Source organism: Strigops habroptila, chromosome Z, assembly GCF_004027225.2.
Source record: "Strigops habroptila isolate Jane chromosome Z, bStrHab1.2.pri, whole genome shotgun sequence".
Lineage (NCBI taxonomy): Eukaryota > Metazoa > Chordata > Aves > Psittaciformes > Psittacidae > Strigops > Strigops habroptila.
The window spans coordinates 74239741-74258219 of record NC_044302.2 but is presented as its reverse complement, the minus strand read 5'-3'; the positions used below and the strand labels follow the sequence as shown (position 1 = coordinate 74258219).

General features: G+C 38.9%; 1 protein-coding gene across 5 annotated transcripts in view; it reads left to right on the top strand.

Moving 5' to 3' along the window:
• The window catches only part of DOCK8 (dedicator of cytokinesis 8), an 88822-nt gene that overhangs the window by 19444 nt on the left and 50899 nt on the right, over positions 1-18479 (top strand). For all 5 annotated transcript variants that reach the window (XM_030511936.1, XM_030511934.1, XM_030511933.1 and 2 more), the window contains 12 exons: positions 2840-3015; positions 5501-5572; positions 8903-9026; positions 9183-9395; positions 9866-9951; positions 10521-10587; positions 10837-10986; positions 11631-11711; positions 12540-12699; positions 13298-13437; positions 13524-13617; positions 14738-14900. In XM_030511936.1, coding sequence (XP_030367796.1) covers positions 2888-3015; positions 5501-5572; positions 8903-9026; positions 9183-9395; positions 9866-9951; positions 10521-10587; positions 10837-10986; positions 11631-11711; positions 12540-12699; positions 13298-13437; positions 13524-13617; positions 14738-14900 — 1478 coding nt within the window. In that variant the 5' untranslated portion in view covers positions 2840-2887. The remainder of the gene's footprint in view (positions 1-2839; positions 3016-5500; positions 5573-8902; positions 9027-9182; positions 9396-9865; positions 9952-10520; positions 10588-10836; positions 10987-11630; positions 11712-12539; positions 12700-13297; positions 13438-13523; positions 13618-14737; positions 14901-18479) is intronic.

The window sequence follows — 18479 nt, the reverse complement described above, 5'->3', positions numbered from 1 at the left end:
TTTCTGAAAGGAAGAGCAACGCGTAATCAAACATCGGATTGTATTAAGTAAAAATATTATGCATGTAAATCGTTAAATCTTCAGCAAGTGAAAAGATGTAACATGCTTTTGTATACTTTAAGCTGTGTTTTACTTTAATCTTATTATATTATGCTGACAGTAAAAATCGATAGCTAATAAAGATCACTATTTACTCAAAACTGTTGATCCAGTATGCTAGCAACAATGAAAACATTGCTGTGTTATCAGCATTGTTCTCAGACTAAAGCCAAAACACAGCACTGCACCAGCTGCTAGGAAGGAATAAAAATGGCTGTTACAGCTGAAACCAGGGTAGCACTACACTAGGTACAAACCAGTGACAGTGCTTAACCTAAAAATTTATTAACAGCACAGTGTATTTCTTCAACTGGCTGCCTCATGATTTGCCAGACTTGCTGTCGGTTTTAAGTTTTCCATTTGGATACAAAGAGCAAAGAAAGAGAAATTTTTTCCAAATGTGTTTTTAGAGAATTCAATTGCTCCCTTAAATATACAGGCAATGGGGTGAGCTCAGAAACTTTATTTATGCAGAGACCAATAGTTTCCCTATAAAAGGGGAACCTAGGGTGGGGGGTGGTGGTTGGTTGTGTTCAAAGGTCTCAACTACATCATTTGCAGGAGTATTTACATCTATTTTTTTCTCAAAAGTTTAAATTGGTTTGCTTCTCCTAGATGTTTTAGAACATTTCTTCTAAACATCGTTCACTTTTTGCAAGATGTTTCTGTAGCTGAGTAACTTTCTCACTTACAGTTCGAAAACACTAAAAAGGCTCCAAAACTTGAATTCACCACTAATCAGCTTTAACTCATCTTCGAATCTACAGTGACCAACGTGGCATAATATGTGTGAGCCATTATAGTTCAGAGTCACCCAGAGCTTTGCCATTGTTGAGCACCTTTGCATGTTTCATAAATTGTGGAATTCCTCATTGGCTTGTTGAGCTAAAATTCATGATGCTGTGAGTGTAACTGTTATGTGCAGAGGTCACTTCATGCTCAGGTGAAAATCCTGTCAACTTCCATGAGTTGCCTTGCACACGTAGGACTCAGTAAGTGAAGACCTCATGAGTTTGGCTCACAGGTTTTATTTTTGGTGAAGAACACTGGAGTGTAAGCAGGAGAGCTCCAGAATGCATGTTGATGAGACAGGAGCCACAGTAATATTGAATGTAAAAGTAGTTGATATCAGGGACATTGGGTGCTTTATTTTCCCCACACTGCGTCAACAGCACCGTAGAGGTAGATTATCGGATCTATATTCAGACTATTTATTGCTGGCAGCGTAAGAAGGCAGTCTTGGGAAAGGTATTTGGACAATGCAACCCTTTGTCTTTACAGACAAGAATAATTTTATAGCTATTTTTTGCTAGAATTTTTCTTCGTAGTAAAGAAGTTATTCCAGTGCTATCATTCTAATGCTCTATTTTCTAGTGTTCTTACTGCACTGAGGTGTTCTCGGCCTTTCTGGAGCTCACAGACATAATAAACTATAGGTTTTCTAAAGCTGTAATTTTAGATCTCTTTGTTACTTGTCAAGAAAATTAACGTTATGAGATACTGGTCTCTACTCAACAGGACAGATGTTTTATTCTCTAAACATATACAGGCTATTTTTATTGGCTATATAAAAGTAAAGTAATTTTCAGTGTATCTGTACAAAGAATAACATATACTGTTAACATACAACATCACATTTATGTATATGTGGAATATTTCTAGGTATGATATCAAACAAGATTTTCTGCCTCTGCTTTTGACACTAAGCAGATTGAAAGAGCCAGACAGCTTCATATTGTGTATGAGTTGCAGAGCGTGTATTTGTTTAACTTTGTTCTGATCGGACATTCTGTGTAAGAACAGCTGATTAAATGTAGTCAGATACAACTGCTCTCTGTCAAAATGCAATGCCACGTGCTGTAGAAATGGTGGGTATCTAAGGTTTCGCAATAACAACTTCAGCAGATCCGTGTAATCTTTTGTGTAGTTACCATACTAACCCTTGAAACATCCAATAAAATTAAAACTCTAATAATGTGCAAACAGTAACTTGCAGAGATAGAAAGTAATAACATCTGCTGATTTTGGGTATATCTTGCCCTCAGCTTTGTTTGGAGTCAAAAGCACGGTGTTTCTGGTAGCCAGTATCTTTCAGGCATAGCACATCAAATGAATGGCATCTTTACAATGGCAGTCGTGGTGCTTATAGTTGGTCTTTAGCTCAGTATAACATCCGGGACTTGCTGCCTTGGTCTTGCTACTGCTAGTGCCTTCCATCACATGTGCTGTAGAGTCCATTGGCAGGTTACTGAGAGCTGGCCCTGACTCTCCATATCATTCTGGTCACCTGCCCCATCCTCTGCTATTCCTACTCACTGCTGCTGGAATTATGCTGCACATAACCCTGATTAATTCTGTGGATTGGACAAGGGGGACTGAGCGCACTTCACAGGGATCTAGCAGAACACATCTGAGGGCACCTCAGTCTGCCCCCATTCTACCAGCATCTAGGAAAGCTCAAAGGAGAAAATAGGTGCAATTTTAGATTTAGGTGTAGTATCTTCCATTTCTTTTTGTTTTAAAACTATTCTCCCTTTGTTCCCTTTCTTATTTCAGCTGAATGTTTCATTAGCAACTTCTCCTTGCTAATTAAATGAAATTAGTAGACTGTTTCTGATGTTTAATAAATAATGAGAATTCTTTCATTAAGAATTAAAGAATTAAATAAATAAGACTAAATAACACTATTAAGAAAAACATTCTATTGCTAAAGTAAATGTTGCTTTATTTCTTCCATTAGCCTTCCTTTTATGACGCAGTAGACCCAGTAGATTTTGAAAGCTTCCTAATGGCACAGCTGAATAACTTGGAGTCAGAACTAGCTCAAGAACTTGGTGACTTTCCTGAAGATGACTTGGACATTGTCTTTACACCCAAAGAGTGCAGGACTTTGCAACCCTCTATGCCAGAAGATGGGTAAGGAGACTTTACCTCCCTCTGAAATGCTGCAGATTTAAAAATAGTTTTGAAGATGTTTATCCAGACACCTTACTCTGCCATCCAGCCAGCCATTATGCACTTGCTGAACTTGAAGCATTTAAATTTTGCCACTGATGCAGTTAGGCCTGTTTGCAGTCTTAAAATTATGCTAGCCCTTACACGACTTCCTGAGCTAAGTGGTAGCTGCAGAAGTGGAGTAGTTGTAGGCCAGGAAGAAGAGTAAAGAAGGGCAGGAGGGTAGTATGAAAAGTAATTTTGTATCTGTGATCCCAGAGGTGGAAGTTGATTCTAATTATGTAGGAAGCATAGGACTGAGGTTTTTTTTCTCATCCCTCTTTGCCCCACCCCCCCCCCCCCCAGCTATGTGTTGCATGGATCAGATCACTAAGCATCTCTTTCTCAATACCTTTCTTGTTTAAACGGAGAGAAATAGTTCATACTTCACAAGGTTTGGGGGCAGGGGGAAGTGTTAATTTCTAGTTTAGGAGTCACTTTTGATTTCAGGTTGACATTAATGAAATAATTCCACTATTTTTAACAGCTTTTAAATTAGAATGTGTAGCATGTGTTGATACTGGTGCTCAACCATCCTGTAAATATTTAAGCTGGTTTGAGAAACAGGAAAACTGTGAGCAACAGAATTTTTCAGAATGAGAAAAAGGGATGCACTGGAGAATTTTGATGTGGTTTAGGAGAGTCCTATTGTATATAAAATAGTCTTTAAGGACTGTTTCACTGTAAATGGTATCTTCAGATAGAACCACAAAAGCCTATTGAGTTTTGCAAGCAGTAACAGCCAGATAAATGTGAAGGCAGCACCAGTTTAGCCCCAAGCTGCTGTGTCTGTAACATTTGCACAAAAGGTGATTTTTCACTTGAAGTTACTCATAGAAAATGTTCCAAGCTTTATCATGATTTTTTTTTTTTTTCTGTGGATTGGGAAGAAAGAGTGGATGTGGGAGACAATGAATATTTTGGTGCTTGGAGTTTCCATTTACTTAAATTGTGGACAAAAATGGTGAAAAAATATCCAACTCTGAAATGAGATTTAAAAGATAAGATGATCATTTCTCCCCTATTTCCATGGTTACTTCTCATCATGCCTGCTGTTTAAAACAGCAGTTATTTACTTGTTTTTCCAGTAGGATAATGTGTAGACTCATGCTGTACCATCAGTTTTAGGCCTGATTTGTACTACAGTTACATTAAGCGTTTTGTAAGGAGTCTGTGGCAAAGTTCAAATAGTCAATACCAACAAATATGCTTTACCAGATCTTTTTTACACAGCAGCTTCCCATTTAGCCATTCACACCACCGTCATCAATATTAGTGCTTTCACAGAAAAGCCTAGTGAAGAATGCCAGAGTATGTTATGGAAGATGAGAGCACAGGAGTGGCATGCACCAAAGATTTGCCTACAGGTGATGCAGTCTGTGGTTTCTTCCTGCCCCAAGAGAAGGATACCACTGACCAAACTGGGTTAACATGCTTCCTGCTTGCAGACACACATCCCACCTGAATCAGGTGCAGGAACTGACCATGTTCTGTGCCAGTCCACCAGTGGCAGGGGCACACAGGGGCAGCAGCCCAGTATCGGCCAAGGCTCTGTCGTGTGGTGCGTGCATGAACCCAAATCAGTTGTTACCTGTTCTTGGTAATCAGTTGCAAATCTTTAGAGCTCTGGGTGGAAGGTGCTAAAAGAGTATCATACCGTTCACCCATTCCTTCATTGCATTTTTATCCTATTCTTTTACTTATCTGGATCAGAGGATGTAACAGTGATTTTGGTACAGGACACTAAGGTTTTTTAGAATGGGGGTAGGGGAATCATGCTACATAATGACAGCAAATTCATGGACCTCAACTGTAGCTTACAGTACTTTGATTCCAATCAGTATCCAGTCCATCAAGCAGCACTGATAACTCCGTACATTAAATGAGATTTATTTGAAAATCATTAAATTATAACATGTTCTTAGCTGTTAAAGTTTTATTATGCTAACTGATTAAAAGCATAGGATCCCTTTTTAGAATTTTCTTCATTTCTGTGAGAAAGAGAAAACTACACCAAGAAAACATGGGACACTATGTATTTGAAGAGTCCAGGAGCTGAGGCCTCTGGAAAAATACCTCTATATGTTGATACTATATATTACCAAGTTCTGAAAATCACAAAGATGGATACCTGGTATAATTTCTTTTATTTTGCTGTATTTTATAGCAACATCAGTCTTATATTCATGACATTTATAAGCACAGCAACAAAAGCCTGCATCAGGGAATTCGTACAATACATAGAACTCTTTAAACCTCAAACAATAGTTTAGCAGTAAAATAAATATACAGGAGGAGAGGACTAACAGAGAGGCCTTTATCTGAATAGCACAGTTAGATAAATTTCTTTGTCCTTAAGGTATGACCTAGGTACTGAAATATTTACAGTATGTTGCTTTTTCCCCAGGGTTGAATTGGACTTACATGTCAGAGACTGCGTTCAGACATATACCCGGGAGTGGCTGATTGTGAATCGAAAGTAAGCTACATACAAGTAAATAAAACCAAAATAGCTTAGATCTTACTTGCCAGAAAGGAGATGCATACTGTTAGAAGTTATCCTAAAGAATAATGATTTGAATCAGTGACCAAAGAGAAGAACTGACTTTTCAGTAGTATATGTCAGTATATTGTTTTGTTTGAGCTGGCGGGCTATAGCTAAATATTGTTGCATCTGCTTCTTTATTATCAGGCGCTCTGGGAATTAATCTGTCAGAAACTCAAATCAACTGTCCGTAATGATGATTTATCTAAGTCAGGAATACTATTACCATTTGATCACATTAAAAAAAAGATAATGAGGATAAAGATTATATTTGTATGTTCTTTATTTTCCCCGCCATGCCCTGAAAATTCAACATGATCTGAGTTCTAATGTGTCTGAAAACAAAATGGAGTGCAAAATGGAGTGGGCTTTCCCATCAGTGATTGACTACATTCATGGGATTATTAGTGTAACATCCAACTTCACAATTTTACATCAGTAAACGATTTCTGCATTTGTGGTCAATATAATCCAACATAGATTTGGACCTATAGTCATTACAAGTGACAATTTATTTTAATTTAATCTAATCTTCCAATTTAATTTCATTCCATTTCATTTCATGCATCAAATGTGAAGGGAAGCCTCAGTCATTGCTTTCTGTGCAGGGGTGTCTGTGCCCAGACTCTCAGGAAGGCACCGTGGTAGTGGAGCTGACCTCCTTCCCCATCACCCCCTGCTGTTCTTCAGAAGGAGATTTGGGAGCTCTGTTTTTCTGCACTGCTTCCTGTTCACCCCCTCCCACACTGACGCCCTGCTCTCGAGAAGCTGTAGTAGGAGCTGTTGATAGAGTGCTGGCACATTTGCTGGCTTTTTGTTGTGCCCCTCTGCCCGCCCTTGCTACTCTGTTTTCCTGACCTGATGAACATCAGCAGTCAGTGCATGACAGGTTGACTCCCAGTGATTGTAAAGGAATTGCTTTGTTTAGTTGTGCAGCTCGTGCAGGGAAGGAGTAGCCACTGAGGATTATTAAGAGACTTCCTCTGGGGGTGCTGATGAAATTGATTGAGTTCTCAGAACTGCTGCACGATGAGTCACTAGCAAAAAGCTAGCGGGTTTTGCAGGCTCTCCACCTGCGCTGCTCAGAGCACATACACTAGCTCTTCCGCACAGTGTTGTTGTGAGTGCGCCGCAAAGAGCCAGTATGCAGTTTTGTGTGCACAAGTAGGGAGCGAACAGTAAAGTAGATGAGGTGAAAAATAGAACATAGCTATTTTTGCACTTGCAAAACTTATGTGTGCTTGTAGAGACGTGAGTGGAACTATAGAAATACACGTGTGAAAAGGTTTGTCATGTGTTTTACTATTTCATTCATTCAGGTAAGGAAAATTTGCATTTGAAAACTTTATTGAGCAGTTGAATCTGCAGTAAACATGATGAAGGGCCCTGCTGGACAGCTGGGCTTTGATGACTGTGACTAACAAAGCAAGCAAGTTATTAAAAATTGCAAAGAACAAGACAGTGCAAAAGATGCTGCAGTGTCACATAAACCCGTGATAGATTGTTATTGGGAGTCTCATGTTATGCTTGGACACTGTTCTTGAAACAAATATGGGAGGAAGAAAGACATCAAGAGAGAAGTGAGAAAAAGTAGTTGTAGAAAGTTGTAGAAAGCTTTCCATTGTTTTGAGAAAGGCTAGAAAAATTGTAGTTGCCTACTTGGAGACAAAGATTGATAGGAGAGATTGCTGAGTGTATGGTCTGCTGATCTATGGATGAGAGGAGTGTGTTAGTTTCTTTAATTCGTGGATGTGAAGGTTCAGAAGAGGAGATGGAAGAGTCCTCAGTGGGTGGGATGAGCAGAGGTGCTCTTCGTGTCCTAGGGTGGAGAGGTATGTGGCAGAGGGGCTGGACAGAGCTGAGGGGTCCGTGTGTTTTTGCCAGGGGCTGAATGGGAGGCTTGCTCCTGTGCCTGTCAGTTTCTCCTTTCAGTTGTCCTTCCTGCCTTTTCCTTGTCCCATTTTCTTAATTCAGTGTGTCGTCATAAAATTGACATGTGTACTAAAAGCAGAGTTTGCCTCTTGGGGATTTTTAATTGCAACTGTGCTTTGCCAATAAATGAACAATATAAATAAATCTTACAGGACTACTTTAGGGGAAGGGCATCTCGAGTATAGATTGTACACCACAGGGAAAGTGTGATCTCAGGTACATAAATCTCCCCATTAATCATTTCTTTGCCACATGAGGTAGTGAAAAAATCAACAAAATCTCTTTTGGATGCTCCAATGTCTTAAAGTAAACTCATTCAGAATTTCTGACATTCATTCTGGATGATTAAGGCAGTTCCAAAAGAAGGTCACATCCAAGGAGAGCTGGGATTGTCTCTTTTATGACTTTAGTTTTCATTTGCAGTGAACTGGTAAGTGATTAAAATGCAAACAATTAAAACTAAAACACATCAGAGCATATAATTCAGTTACTCCCAAAATGTAATAAAAAGGTGTCTCCCTGATCAATAATTGCTTATCATGGCATCTTTGTGAAAGTACTCCGATGTTTAGGGTGTTAGGAGTAGTGTGGAAAGGGAAATGAATGAAGCAGAATACTCTAACCAAGGAGGCCAATTGCAAAAAGGCCATCACAGGATTTAGCAAATTGCATACTGAAATGGAAGAAATAGAGCTCTGGATGTGCCTGGTATTTTTTTTCAGGGTACCTCCTGATTTTTTCCATCTGCCACAAAAATGTAACTTGAAATTGGTACCTTGCTGCAAAATTTTGGGAACTTGCCAGCAGAGAGAGTTGCGTTGTGATAGGCCTCTTCAAAAACAGGCAGTGTTTGAAAGGTGTGGATTGTTGTATGTGATTAACTTGGGATGCCAGCTAGGTTCAGGACAAGATCAGTAAGCTCCTTCATGTGTAATCAGAGGAGCAAAGAGCAAGACAAGAGATAAGTGATCCTGATCCATGTTCTTAAGTTTACTGAAGTAATCACCATTTCTGATGAGGAGCTCAGAGCTGAATTTGTGCCTAGACAAGGTTTTGATGCTCTCTGAGTCTCACAGTCTATGCAAAACTGATGTGAATATTTCTTCCTTTGAAAACCAGTATTAATATACATGACAGAGCTGCAGTGGTGTGATAAAACAAATGTTGTGAAATGTCACATTTTTGCATAAAAGCTGTGCTACACTGATGTTTTGCTCAACAATGTCCCCAGTTACTTAGGTTTTTAAAAAAATTTGTCTTCTCTGTTTGGTTTTTTTTTCCCCTTAACTCCTCCTCATGCTGTCCTGACTTGCTCGGGCTTCTCTGTGGAAGGAACCAAGGGAATTCAGATACTTGTAGCCTGAAAAACAAGGGATCCCGGAAAGATTTGCACAAGACGCTTCAAAAACAAATGTTTGAATCGGAAACGTTGGATTCCAGCGATGCAAATCTTCAGGTACATTTCCTTCACTTTGGGAAAAGCAGTTAAATATAGCTGCTTTCCCCAAAGAAAGCATCCTACGGTCTCTGTAATGGTGTCAACAGAGCAGGAGGTGTTTGGCAACAGCCCGGTGTCCAAGCCACAGCTTGACATTCTGTTGTTTTCCAACAGGTGGGGTCCCGACAGGCACAGGCGCTCCCTGAGGAGACCTCGAGGACGACCCTCACCACGTCTGACTTCGACCTGCGCAGCCTGCAGCCGGACCCTCGCCTGGAAAACCTGCTGCGGCATGTCAGTGCTGAGGAGTTCGAGAGGCAGAACGAGGAGGCGCGGCGCACCAACAGGCATGCCGAGCTCCTCGCCCTCTACCCCGCTGTGGATGAGGTGAGCTCGGAGGCTGGCTGTCCTGGCATGCTTGGGGTTAAAGCTGCACTGTAGTCAAAAAATGGGGTTTGTGGCCTGGGTATGTGTCTCCCTTGGATAATAACGCGGTGAAGGCACGTCACCATGGGCTCCTGCCAGCATGAACGTGCGTTCAGGGTGTTGCACTTTGACTCGTGGTGTTGCCTGAGGCTGGTGATATGGTTGTGTCAGGGTGTTACCCTTCACTGTAATGCTTGCTTGGGGGGCAGAAGTGTAAATATTCAGTGTAAATGCCAGACAGGGGTCAGAAGTGTAAATACTCAGAAACACAAACCAGTTTTCTTTCATCTCTAAAGAGATGAAATGCCCACTGAGTGGGCGAAGGTGCTAGTCTATAGCAGCAGCTCATTTAACATCACATAAAGATTATATGTAAGTATGTGAATTTGCAGTTGTTTGAAATTATGACTAGAGTAACTCTTTAATCATAGGAAGATGCAGTGGAGATACGGCCGGTGCCAGATCGCCCAAAGGAACATCTGGGCAACAGGATTTTGGTGAAGCTGCAGACTCTGAAGTAAGTATCCTTCACAGGCCTCGCTCACCGTTTCTCTGTTCATACCAGGGTACTGCTGCCGACCCTGCTACACCACCACAGTCCTGTTCAGCAGGTGTTCACAAGCTTGCTTGTTCTTTGTTAGTGTAGCAGAGGACCATTTCTACCCATCATTACAGAAGTCTTTAACTTGTCAGGATGAAAAGGAGTTGGGAATGAGCCCAAATTATATCTTTCCAGCAAACTAAATTGATCTCTGTGCACGCTGCTGAACTTGATAAACAGAAAAAAAAAATAGAAAAATATGGTAATTTTTAATTTATATTTGAGACCACCTTTCTGACAAATTTAGAAAATACATTGTGCACAGTTTAATTCCCTTCTTTTCCTCTAGAAATCATCTAATAAAATGCACTAATAGAAAAATCCTCGAGACCTTGAGAGAGCGGAGGTCTGGAACTGAATATTTCTCCTTATTTTCTAATGGAAGTGCCAGTCAAAATATAGCCCTTTTATTTATTTATTTATTTTTAATACAGAGTCATAAGAGTGCAGTATTAATCAGTGTTCTGTGTGTCTTTCCTTAATAGGTTTGAGATAGAGATTGAACCTTTATTTGCATGCATGGCTCTCTATGATATAAAAGAAAGAAAAAAGGTAAGTGTGCATAAAGTATTTTTGTTTAGCTGGCTTGAGTTTTTATCTCTGGAGTAATAATTTAGGAAAACTTACAAAAACATGCAACTTTTCACACATGCAGTCAGATTTGGGATTCTTTTTATTCTGACAAAGTCATATGCTTACAATTATTTGCTTTGTAGTTCTAGTTAGTGCTTTTGACTTACTTTAAAATAAAATTTGATGCATTTTTGGTTTGTAATACATTTTAATTCTTTCCTTTCCAAGATCTCAGAAAATTTTCATTGTGACCTTAACCCTGATTCATTGAGAGGATTCTTGCGTTCTTATACACCCTCCATTGACTTATCTAGTCAGGCAAGATCGGCAGTATTTTCTGTCACTTATCCCTCATCGGATATATACCTAGTCATAAAGGTATGTTACAGTGCTACTTCAACACCATTCTTTCTGTTCCTGACTGTGCCTGTTGTCTGAGTTCTTAAAGCTGACATATGAGTTTCCTGTAGCTGAGGTGAATTTTGATTGGTTTTAATGGTATGTGTGCAGGAGTCCACTGGTGTATCTCACTCCCAAGCTAACGTGTTATTTTGATATCTTGTGTTCTAGTTCTGCTACATATTTAGAATTTCCTATCTCTGCCTAAGGGAAATTTAAAATAAAGTGAAATAAGCCATTTTTTTAAATTTTAATTGTGTTCTCTGGAGTTTCTTTGGCTTTGTTTTAGTGAACTTTGCATCATTTTGTTTATTTAATTCTGAAACTCACTTAGCCTGAACCACTTCATTTGGAATGTATTTACTTTCCTGACTTTCGTGAAAATGCATACCTGATTAACAGTGTGATCACATACGTATTTCCTTCTTTCTAACAGGCCAAATAGAAAACTAGGAGTTTTAGTATGGAGTAACTGGTTTAGTACCAGTTACTCCACAAAGATAGTTTTAATGATTCTATATTGCTCATTTAGGCAGGCTCTTCCATATTGCTGAGGAAGCAACATATTACTGGTTGGGTGATATTTTTTCTTTGTGAGTGTCTTATTTTACTGCTTTTTGTAGATAGAAAAAGTGCTTCAGCAGGGAGAAATTGGAGACTGTGCAGAACCCTACGTGGTTCTTAAAGAAAGTGAGGCTGGCAAGGTAAGTAAATAATTATAGAGTGTTTAGATCAAAAAATTCATGCACAACAAAACCAAAACCAAAACCAACCAACCAAACAAACAAACGGAAACAGGAAGAGCAGACCTTTTGGAATAGGACAGAATCACAAGAACAGTGGGGAGAGAGCCAATTGATGCATCCATGGTGCAAGCAGTCTGGTGTCTGTGACTGATGGGAAGAGGTCATGAGAAGGTATGGTGCACTTGCATTATTGACCCTTTAGAAATCAATACTGACGAAGTCTTGAGTCACAAAGCAGGTAAGGGAGAGCAAAGGAGATGACAATGCAGTGTGGAGTTAGCAGAAATATTTGTACCTCAGAGACATGTAATTGATTTGGATGGGCAAACAACTTGTTGTAACGTGTACTGGCCAGTTCAGTGCTGTCATCCATAGATAATATGAGCTCTGTTCAAGGAATTTATGGTCATTTACCTGCCTGGAGTAGACAGACACATTTGCAGGACTTCCACACATCTCTTACCTTTAGAATATTGCTTTCAGCAGAATATTGTTTCTGTATCTGACAAAGGAAGCAGAACCTGCAAATGTTTGATGGTGATTGTTCAATCTACGCTTGGGGGTCACCGCGAAAAGATCTGCATTCTCCTTTTCTGTAATGAAAATGAAATCATTGAAAAAAGAAGTGAATGTACAAATAAAAACTGAGTGATACAGAAAGAAAATGTAAGAGATAGGAATTCAAATTATTTACTGAACTGCAGATATGTTATTTCCATTTTTTATCTACAGTCACGTTAATATAACTGATTGCTTTTTAAACGGTCATTATTTTGTTTGTCTTAGACAAAAGAAAAGATTGAAAAACTGAAAGCCCAAGCTGAATCCTTTTGTCAGCGGTTGGGGAAATACAGAATGCCATTCGCCTGGATTCCCATAAGCCTAACTAATGTCTTCAACCTTTCAACACTTGAACGAGAAATACTTGAAACCGAAGGTTTAAATGGTACTTGTCTAACTTTTCTAACTAGGACAAAGCCACTCTTTAGGAGGCCTGTGCATAGCAGATAAAGTCATTCACTCTGGTACCAAAAGCGAACAACAGATTCAAAGTCACGTCTTCTCAGCCTTCCTTTTCTGTGCTACAAACACTTATAAATTAATATGCTCGCTGTTTCATCTCTGCATATTTATTTTTATGCATGCTAAACACTCTTGCATGTTTTAGACCATGTTGAGCACTGGCTTTGTAGGAGTAAAACTCCCCTTGACTTACAAAATTTGTTTGCAGTATGGGGCAATCAAAACACGTAACGTCTTGGTTTGTAGAGCACACAGGACCATTGGACAACAACATTGACCAATGTGGTTTATAAGCTATGAACTAAAACTTTGAATAATCTTCTGCTACAGCAGAAATAATGTCACTTCACTGGGTGTGTCCTGCTATTCCACTATTCCACTATAAAAGTAGTGGAATGGTTTAGGTATTCTCTCTATCTTCTGATGTTGTTAGGAAATTGTAGGTTTCTAGTGTATTCTGATGGTCTTTGTACCAAAGCAACACAAAGCAAGTTGATGTTTCATTTAATTTCTGTTTGAAGGGAAGGGATCCACTAGTGACAAGAGGGCAGTGCTGCTACAGGGAAGAAGATTTTCCGAGAGAAGTCTCAGCTTGGAGGACAGCTCTCCAGTTTCAAACTTCAAAACAGTCTCTCTGACCCTCAACACCTTGTATAAGCAGGTACTGGATACTCTTTATGTCTGAAGCTTTCTCAGTGTTATGGAGTAGTATTATAAAGTTACTGATTTTTCACTTTCTCCTGGTAGGAAGGAGACAGGCTCAGTGATGAAGATCTGTTAAAATTTTTAGCTGATTTCAAAAGATCATCTTCCTTGCAGAGAAGAATAAAGACTTTACCAGGTACAGAATTATTTTCAGATGGAAAAGGATATATGTACTTTTCTTCCCTAAATTGTTCTGTAAATTCCAACCCCAAAATACAATTAACTTGGGGTTTAAGTCTGTAGTATGTGCTAGTGTGGAATTTCCTGGGTTCTCAGTGTCTACCTGAGCAGAGATGCTTTTAAAGTTTTTTCTGTATGACTGAGCATAGAGATTTATATAAGCTTGATACTCTCAAATTATTTGCTTTCCTCCCTAATTTACGGTGTATCTATTGGATATTTTTTGTTATTATTCAAACTGTTTGAAGACAGTGCTTGAAGCAAATTTCAGACGTCCTTGCTATTTTCCTGCAATATTTTTAAATGGGTCTTATTTTACAGAGGGAGATGAAAATGTGTAGACATTTCATCTTATTTGGGTATTTGGGTCAGTGTTAGTTAATAAAATAGAGAAGCAGAGATAGTGTTTGGCCGCTGTCAAAAGCCTGACTAGCTTATTTTTTCTTTTTACATAACGTACAGCTGAAACTCTCCTTCAGCTGTTGTAGAGGAATCTTAAAAAATACAAACTTAGTGCTAAGCTGGTTTGCCTTTTTTGCTGATTGCCAGAAGTCACAACAGAAAATGTAAATTGAAAGTCTAGTTTTACTTGTGTAAATGTTATCGGCATTAACAGTTTAACTGCTCACCACAGCAAGCCTGACTTTCCTGGTGGGTGGTGTCTATTTTGGCAGAGATTAATCAGAGCAGAATCTGAGTGGGGGTAGTGAGAGAGAACTGTATTAGACGTCAGCCCTTGTATCTTTTATTTGTCTCCCAAACAAATTTTGTATTACCTTGTGTGAAAGATACTAGAACATCAACCCAGCCTATAGTATTCCTTCTTTCTTTACTGTTTCTCTGAAACAATACAGGGTACACATAAAGAGCTATATATTGACCTGATTGTAGGGCTGTGTGTAGGCTACTTCCTGTGTGTATTTCTGTGCTTTCCTTCTCATGCCATCTTCAAGCGGAAGAGCCAGTTCTTATTTTTGCACTGTTACTATGTAATCTCACGTATTGTTTTCATTTTTCTTTTAGTATATATTGATTATTTTTTATATTTTTGCTGAGATTTTTTTTTTTTTTTAAAGGAACACTTAAACTGGAGATTTCCCCAGCTCCGGAAAACCTTGGTTACTGTCTGACACCAGAATTACTACCAGTGAAGCCATTTCTAGAAAACCGTAATCGTCCTCACAAAGAGATTTTGGAATTCCCAATTAGAGAAGTGTACGTTCCCCATACCATTTATAGGTAAGAAATAACATATTTTTTTAATTTCTTCAGATCCATTTCCAAAAATAATTGTGATTTAGTTTGTGGTGTTTTTTCTCAGAAATAGAAACTAAGAGTATTTTTTTAAATGTTAAAGACTATGTGTTAAGATGATGATTTAATCTTACTAGCCATTACAAGATAAAAAACCTACAGAGAGTTCTATAATGTATTTACTAATGTAAATTATATAATGTAATTTACTTTGAAAATTTTTCTAAAATGTCCAAAAAAAAACCCAAACCAACAAAACCCCAGCAGCTTTCACTGACTTTCCTGTTCTGTGGGTTTTTTTCCTAGTAGATTAACAGTTTTGGTAAATGTTTATGCTGGGTGCTTTCTACCGTTAATTTGAGTCATCTGAGAATCTGAGGCAGTAGTGTGTTGCTCTGAGTACTTTTTCACGATGAACTCTCGGCTATGTCACTTTTTTTTTTGTTAGATTTGTTTTTTTCTGGTTGTTTCAAGGAGACCATAGTGTTCAGTAGCGTGCAGCTGATCAATTCCTGTAACTTCTTAGTGGTCTGTCACAGCTGAGTCTCCAAGAAGAAATGAATATCAAAAGAATGCGCTTCAACATGTTTGTGCAGCATAGCAGTGCTAGTGAGCAGTGATATTGGTAATAACTAGCTAACAATAATTCAAAATGGGTGTATCACAGGTGACACCTGCATTTTTTTGTTTCTCCAGTTTTTAGGGGATTTATGAAGACATTTCTACAGGGGAATTAGTTTTTATATAATTGAAATGGAAATGAACTTCAGTAATGATGCCTTTTTTTTAATGAAAAAATGAGACAGAATTTTAACTTTCCTATTCATTGTCTGGCCACAATAAGGAGTGACTTTTGTCAACTCCAGTGTGCAGACTCATAGTGTCTAAAGGTCTGCTTTTGAAAATGAAAAGATTAGCAACCCCTGTGTTGCTGAACTAGAGGGTTGAGTCTGCGCAGAATGTCCTCCCTATAGTTCTCACCAAGGTAAACTTCTGCAGCCAGACATCATGAATATCAAAGCCACCATGCTGAAAATTAATGAGTACATTTCCCAAAGCAAGTTTGGGTGTCTCCACACTATCCTTCAGTTGCTAGGGGTGCCTGTGTTGAATACATACACCCACCTTAGGCAAAATGCTTGCTGTACAGTTACACTCTTTGAGCAAGAGTTTACACCCAGCATACTTCATCTCTTCAGGCTTCTTGGGCTCTGTTTTGATTTTCACCCTAAATAAAAGTCTTGGTAATAAAACAAAAGTAGGATCTGTCCAGCCTAGCTTGTAATAATGAAGAGAATATCTATGAAGAATAGTTGCCTTCCTTAATCTTTATCTTAATTAGTGAATCATGGTGATGACACAACTGACATGCCATAAATGGTGTTAGGCTGTAAACTGCCAACTCAGTCAGTTAATACCCAAATAAAATCTAACGCCAGTTAGTTAGATACATTGGGAAAAAGGTGGAAGAAGTGCAGAAATGTTGCCTTGCGACAACAAACAGGGTTGGAGTGAGAAAGGGGAGTTGCCAACTGTAACTGTTAATGAGCTCCAGCAATGGTTCCCCAGAAAGTCAGACGAGGCAGCTTTGCAAATATTATGAAGCAGCAGAGTCTGGAACTTGGTCCAGTCCAGGAAGTAATACTTGTATTTGCATGGTGTGGTTGAAAGCACCTCCCTTTTCCACAAGCCAGAATCACCTAGCCACGTCAGGCGCTTTTTTGCCACACGCTCATGCCAATGCTCCATTTGATAAGCAAAAGCAATGTAGTTAGGCAATGTAGGCTAATGTTGTCAGAATCACAGAATCATTTAGGGTGGAAAAGACCTTCAAGGTCAGTGAGTCCAACCATAAACCTAACACTACCAAGTCCACCATTAAACCATGTCCTTAAGCGCCACATCTACACATCTTTTAAATACCTCCAGCGATGGTGACTCAACCACTTCCCTGGGCAGCCTGTTCCAGTACTTGACAACCTTTTAGGTGAAGACATTTTCCCTAATACCCAATCTAAACCTCCCCTGGCACAACTTGAGGCAATTTCCTCTTGTTCTATCACTTGTTACCTGGGGTAAGAGATGAACATCCACCTCCTTACAACCTCCTTCCAGGTAGTGGTAGAGAGCAATAAAGTCTCCCCTAAGCCTTCTCTTCTCCAGACTAATCAACCCCAGTTCCCTCAGCCCTTCCTCATCAGACTGGTACCTCTAGACTCTTCACCAGCTTTGTTGCCCTTCTTTGGACACTCTCTAGCATCTCAATGTCTTTCTTTGAACTGAACACAGTATTTGATATGTGGCCTCACCAGTGCCAACTACACAGGGACAACCACTTCCCTGGCATCTTCTGCAGGACCATTGCTCTAGCTTTGTGCCGGTTGGAGATGCTAGCATTCTAACTTCTTTTTCAGAGTAAACAAAGTGGATACTAGTATTACACTGTTGTGCACAGGTGAAGGAAACAGCTTAAGCTAGATACTACAGACAGGTGTGAGTGTGTCTTGATTTATTCTGCGCCTCAGTACATTATTTCATCCCAGTGCAAATAGCTGCCTCCTCTTTTCCAAGCCCTATAATCTTCTGTGGGCATCTACTGTCCTATCTCAGCAGTAAGAGATTTCATGGAAGGTTTTCTGATTTTTCTTTGTTTTTTACTGAAATAAAAATTACTTTGCCAAGTACTGCACAACAAAGCAGAAACAAGGAAACCAAAAACTTCACAAATAGGATTCTGGGAGTGCATGTCTCTCTTCGATGGGCAGCTTGTTTGTCACAATGCTTTCAGACAAGGTATTACATCTGAATCCTCATAACAAACTTCATTAATTATGTAATACAGGCAGAAGGGAAAACATGCCACCATGGCATGGTGATCTCTGTATAGTTAACTGAGCAGAGACTCTAGATAAAATATGGCTTTGTCTAAACTTCTAGATGAAGCAAAGTCTTTAAAGAAACATGTAATTATTCTTTAGAAAAAGGATCAAATGCAAATAGTTTAATTAGGGGGTTTTTTTGGTTCAGTTAATTTTAATTTGACATCATAAAGTAAATTCTTGAAAACTATTTTCAGCAGACTTTTAAGCAAGTATGATTCAAAATGCAACAAAAGCGTTTAAAAAAAAATCTTGCCAAATTTGTGTCTTGAATAGCTGGTAGTTCTCTATGAAAATCATTAGCTTAATATCTGCTTTCACATTCTGAGCACTTTTATACAATTTAAAATCTGTCATATACTGATAAATATTGTGTTTTGCCTTCCAAAAAAACCCTGATGATGTAGGTTTTATGCCATTGTTCTTCAGGTCTTCAGCTTTAATGTTAGTTTTGTTCTTTCGTCTGCTCTGTGGAAGTAAAAGAGACTACCAGCAAGAAAATTTTGTTAAGGAAAGCTTTTAAAACAACTGAAAGTATTTACAATTTATTTATAATGTACACTGAGTAAGCTAGTGCTATTTTTTTTTCTTTTTACAAGAAGCTAAGTTGAGTTTTCCAGAGACCTGTAGGAATTATTTCCAAGGCATATTCACATCCACAGCAAGATACCTACCATGCAAGAAT